This window comes from Cynara cardunculus, unplaced genomic scaffold, assembly GCF_001531365.2.
Source record: "Cynara cardunculus var. scolymus isolate 2C unplaced genomic scaffold, CcrdV1 Un_Scaffold_3804, whole genome shotgun sequence".
NCBI classification, from domain to species: domain Eukaryota; kingdom Viridiplantae; phylum Streptophyta; class Magnoliopsida; order Asterales; family Asteraceae; genus Cynara; species Cynara cardunculus.
In genome coordinates, this window is record NW_020201622.1 from 5812 (window position 1) to 10246 (window position 4435).

At 31.0% G+C, this 4435-nt stretch overlaps 1 protein-coding gene across 1 annotated transcript in view; it reads left to right on the plus strand.

Moving 5' to 3' along the window:
• LOC112503777 (3-ketoacyl-CoA synthase 1) overlaps positions 1–804 on the plus strand; it is a 1816-nt gene extending 1012 nt beyond the window's left edge. Inside the window, exon 1 of the mRNA XM_025107776.1 lies at positions 1–804. This exon is cut by the window's left edge and continues 1012 nt beyond it. Coding sequence (XP_024963544.1) covers positions 1–569 — 569 coding nt within the window. The 3' untranslated portion in view covers positions 570–804.
• Positions 805–4435: the final 3631 nt, after the last annotated feature.

The following is a 4435-nucleotide window of genomic DNA, read 5'->3' on the forward strand; positions in this document are numbered from 1 at the left end:
CAGACGACAACAGCTACAACTGCATCTACCAGAGAGAGGACGACAAGGGTATTGTGGGGGTTTCGCTGGCTCGGGAACTGATGGCGGTGGCTGGAGACGCACTCAAGACAAATATAACAACATTGGGACCCCTGGTGCTGCCGTTTTCGGAACAGTTGATGTTCTTTGTGACGCTTGTGAAAAGGAAAGTGTTAAAAATGAAGGTGAAGCCATATATTCCGGATTTCAAGCTGGCGTTTGAGCATTTCTGCATCCATGCGGGTGGGAGAGCGGTGCTGGATGAGATGGAGAAGAATTTGAATCTGACGGAGAGGCACATGGAGCCATCAAGGATGACACTGCACCGGTTTGGGAACACGTCAAGCAGCTCGTTGTGGTACGAGTTATCGTATGCAGAAGCAAAGGGACGGGTTTCGAAAGGGGATCGTGTGTGGCAGATTGCATTCGGGTCGGGTTTCAAGTGTAACAGTGCGGTATGGAGAGCACTGAAGACGATTCCGGGAGGATGTGAAGGTAACCCATGGGCGGATTGTATCGACAGGTACCCAGTAAAGGTTCCAGTTGCATAAGAAAGCAAGGCTCCAACTCCAACTCCAACTCCAACTTCAACATATATAAAAATATACTTGGAATTAATTAATGAAGCTGATGAGGATTGGCGGTGTTATATAATTAGTTTGAATTCTTACAGCATCATGTTTGTATATGAAGGGATTTCATTTGGATCATGATAATTGAGATCCCTCATGCCACCTGATGATTGTTAATTTGATTCGATGTCAATGTGATTAATTTTAATTACTATATATAAATATATATATATATATATCTTGTGTTAAATTAATTAAATTAAATTAAATGTGGATCTATCCATCAAACTCTGAATCTTGTTTATTTTCCAAAAAGCTTTCTCAAGGTTTTCGTCATTCTCAAATGAAAATATTGTTATTTATAAACAAATAATATAAAAAAGAAAAAGGAAAAAAGTGAGAGCTTGTTTTAAAATAAATTTTTCTTCATATTACCAATTCAAAAAAGAGCATCATCATCAATCAGTACTTCCACAAACATGTATGTTGTTTTATTTAAATGTTATATATATATATGTTATAAAAAGATCATTAATTACATCCGGAATATTAATGCAAGCAAAGCAAGGTGTACGCAAGTAATTAATGTTTATAGATGGGCAGTCACCTACCGTTACCCAACCACGCTGCCAGGCCCACAAGCTACAGCTACTTTTCCATAACACCCTCTCTAATCGCTAATCGCTAATCGCTAATCGCTAATCTCTAATCTCTAATCTCTAATCTCTAATCTCTAATCTGTGTCTGTATAATACCTTCAATCAGTCACCAATTTCTAGAATTATGGTTTAAGACAAACCAAACAAAATATCATTCACTTCATGTACATCATTTCAACTCCTACCTACTTTCTATTTCTTTATAACAAACTACATCTATATTATATTATATTATGTTTTCTTTTCTAAATCCATATATTTGTTCACTACAAGTTTTGATTAACTTCATTTTGATATCATGTTTTTGGTTGGTAATTGTTCTCTTCAACTTAATTAGTTGACATAAAATTGAGGAACACTAACTACTAACTACTAAGCTAATTTACCTGCCTGCATGTGTTTAAGAATTCATATAACTTACCATTAAAATGTTTAGAAACATCCTCCACTTCTCTCTCTCTCTCTCTCTCTAAATAACATTCACATATTTATCCATTTATTATATTATTATTTTTCTTGCATATTCAATTTAGATAAATATTTAATTTGTTGCATCTCATTAATTTTTAAATACGTATTTTTTGTTCTTACTTTTCTAATTCTAATTATGATTCATCTCATACTTTTTAAACACCAATTCACCAAACTCTATTTAAATTATGCCATTTTATTTCATTCTAAACTTTAGAAACATATTTTTATAAGTTTAAATATATATATATATATATATAGGCTTTTAAAATTTATTATTTTAAAATAATTTATAATTAAGTTCATGTTAACATATATCTCTTTTAAATATATTATGTGTTTTTTACTTGATATTTAATAAGAAAAAGTTATATTATAATTACTTATATTATGTTTGATATTTGTCATTCTTGATTTGTTAAATTTGGTTTATGTTTTGTGGATCAATTTATATGTACAATTTTTTATGTTTGAGAGTGAAGAAATAAATTTTCAATGATTAATATTGATTTTTTTCGAGAGACCCCTCCCTTGAAAAGGAAGGGTCTTGAATTCCTACCTTGGCTGGTTGCAGCCTGTTTAGCAAGTAGATGATCTACAGGACCCCAAGAGAGGGATATCAAACCAACCACTACTTCAACCAAACCTTTTATACATATATATACATATATATATATACATATATATATATACATAGACGATCCTAGGATTTTTGATGCCCTATGCAAAAATAATAATAAAATGTTCCTAAGCTTATTTTTTTAGCCAATGAAACAACAAAATATGCAATTTTTCAAAGAGTTTAAAATATATTCAAGCTAAGTGTCTCATCCCTATCTTGATTTTTATTAATTATAATAAAGAAATACAAGGGGAGGGGGAGGGGGAGGGGGAGGGGGGAGGACATAAAAACCAAAACCCCGAATACAGAATATAGAATGATAAAATGATAAATCCTGAATTAAGATCGTGCTTCCTTCTTTTCCAGTTTTCCCTTTTCCAAATTGAAATTAGCAAAATAGAAACTTTATTTCAATATATAAGACTTAGAAAACAAGGAAAACTATAATTAGTTTTTAACTAAAATAGTAAATTATATCCAAATTACTGTCATAGTAAGCGAAAAGTAAAACTCAATAGTTACAAGTCTAACGACTAAAGGGCTAAGGGCTTATCTGTTAGCAGTTTAATAAGCTTAATAGAACTAACAACTTATTCGCTCAACTAGGCATGACTGTTTCGTAGTGGCTTAATGATATAGAAAGTGACTTATTCAGCAAACTTCTAGTGGGAACTTTATATAGAAAGCCAAGTTTTCTTTTTCCAAACATGTCCCTACAACTAAAAAAACGCTCCTTATATCTGCAAAAAAACTTTCCAAAACAAATTTTTTTTCCAACTTATACAAATAAATTAATTCATACAGACAACTTTATCCATATATAACTTAATAAAAAACCAATCAAACGACTCCGAAATCTAATGTGGTAATGCCAAACCTCAAAGTAAACAAAGTCAAAAGAACAATAATAAATTGTAAAATTCATAATCTATGTTACTGTGCATTGCAAATAATAAGCGCCCAATAATTAAGATAATATCACAATATGTTGTTAATATTGTGCGGTGTGCTCCAACTATGTTGATACAGTGATGTGCTCATGTGCATTTAAAATTTCAATTATTAGATATTTCAATACGCAAGAGGAAGACTCATTATCAAAATGATAAAAACCCCTTAGCCTTAGCCTAGTAGGTCAGTAACCCACACGACCACATGATCCAACTTTATAATAACCAGTTAGAAATTTAGATTTTTTTGCAAAAAGATTTAAAGATTCATAAATCTTAATATGACCTCACACAGTAACTCGGTAAGTTTAATCAATAGTAGAAATCAATCATTCAAGATTTCCATCTTTGATTTCTTGAATCTAATTTCATGACTGTTAATCGGCTGGAAAGAGAACTTCATGTCTTGAAAATCGAAATAGTCAAACTTTGAAGAACAATAGAAATTAGATTGAATTGTTGGAATGATGGCGTTAATCGGTTCACGATGTGCATTCAGTATTCATCACTACTAGGCCTGTTTTTATAGTTAAAGCTCAGTTATTCAATTCCCAAATTATTAAACTTAAAACTAGTAATAGATGACAACTTGATACCCCTTTAGGCTTTGTTGCCTTGTGCGGCCGCACGGGCTGCACGCGGCCAGGGCCGGCCCTGTATATATATGTATGTATGTATGTATAAATTTGCTATCTTCTTTCTTGACATGGAATAGTATAAACTAAATTTATCATGTGATAGTAAATAAATAGGGAAAAGTCTGAAAAAAACTCAATGAACTTTAGTGTTTGGAATAATTAAGTTCGTGTACAATTTTTTGGAATAAATAATTCCTTGGACATTCCAAAACCTATTAAATAACTTCTTGGACTTTCTAAAATCTGTTAAATACATTCTTATGACCTATAAAACTTGTTAATATCATAAAATAATGGAAAAACATCTAGAAAAAAACCCAATGGACTTTCATATTTTGAACGATTAAGTTTCTAAACATTTTTTAAACAAAAAAAGTATTTACATCTATATAATGAAATAATATACCAAAAAGTACTTATATTACAAAAAAGTACTTACATTTAAAAAAAATTATTGATGAAATTTATTTTAATTAAAAACAAAAAATATTTTATTAGTGATTTT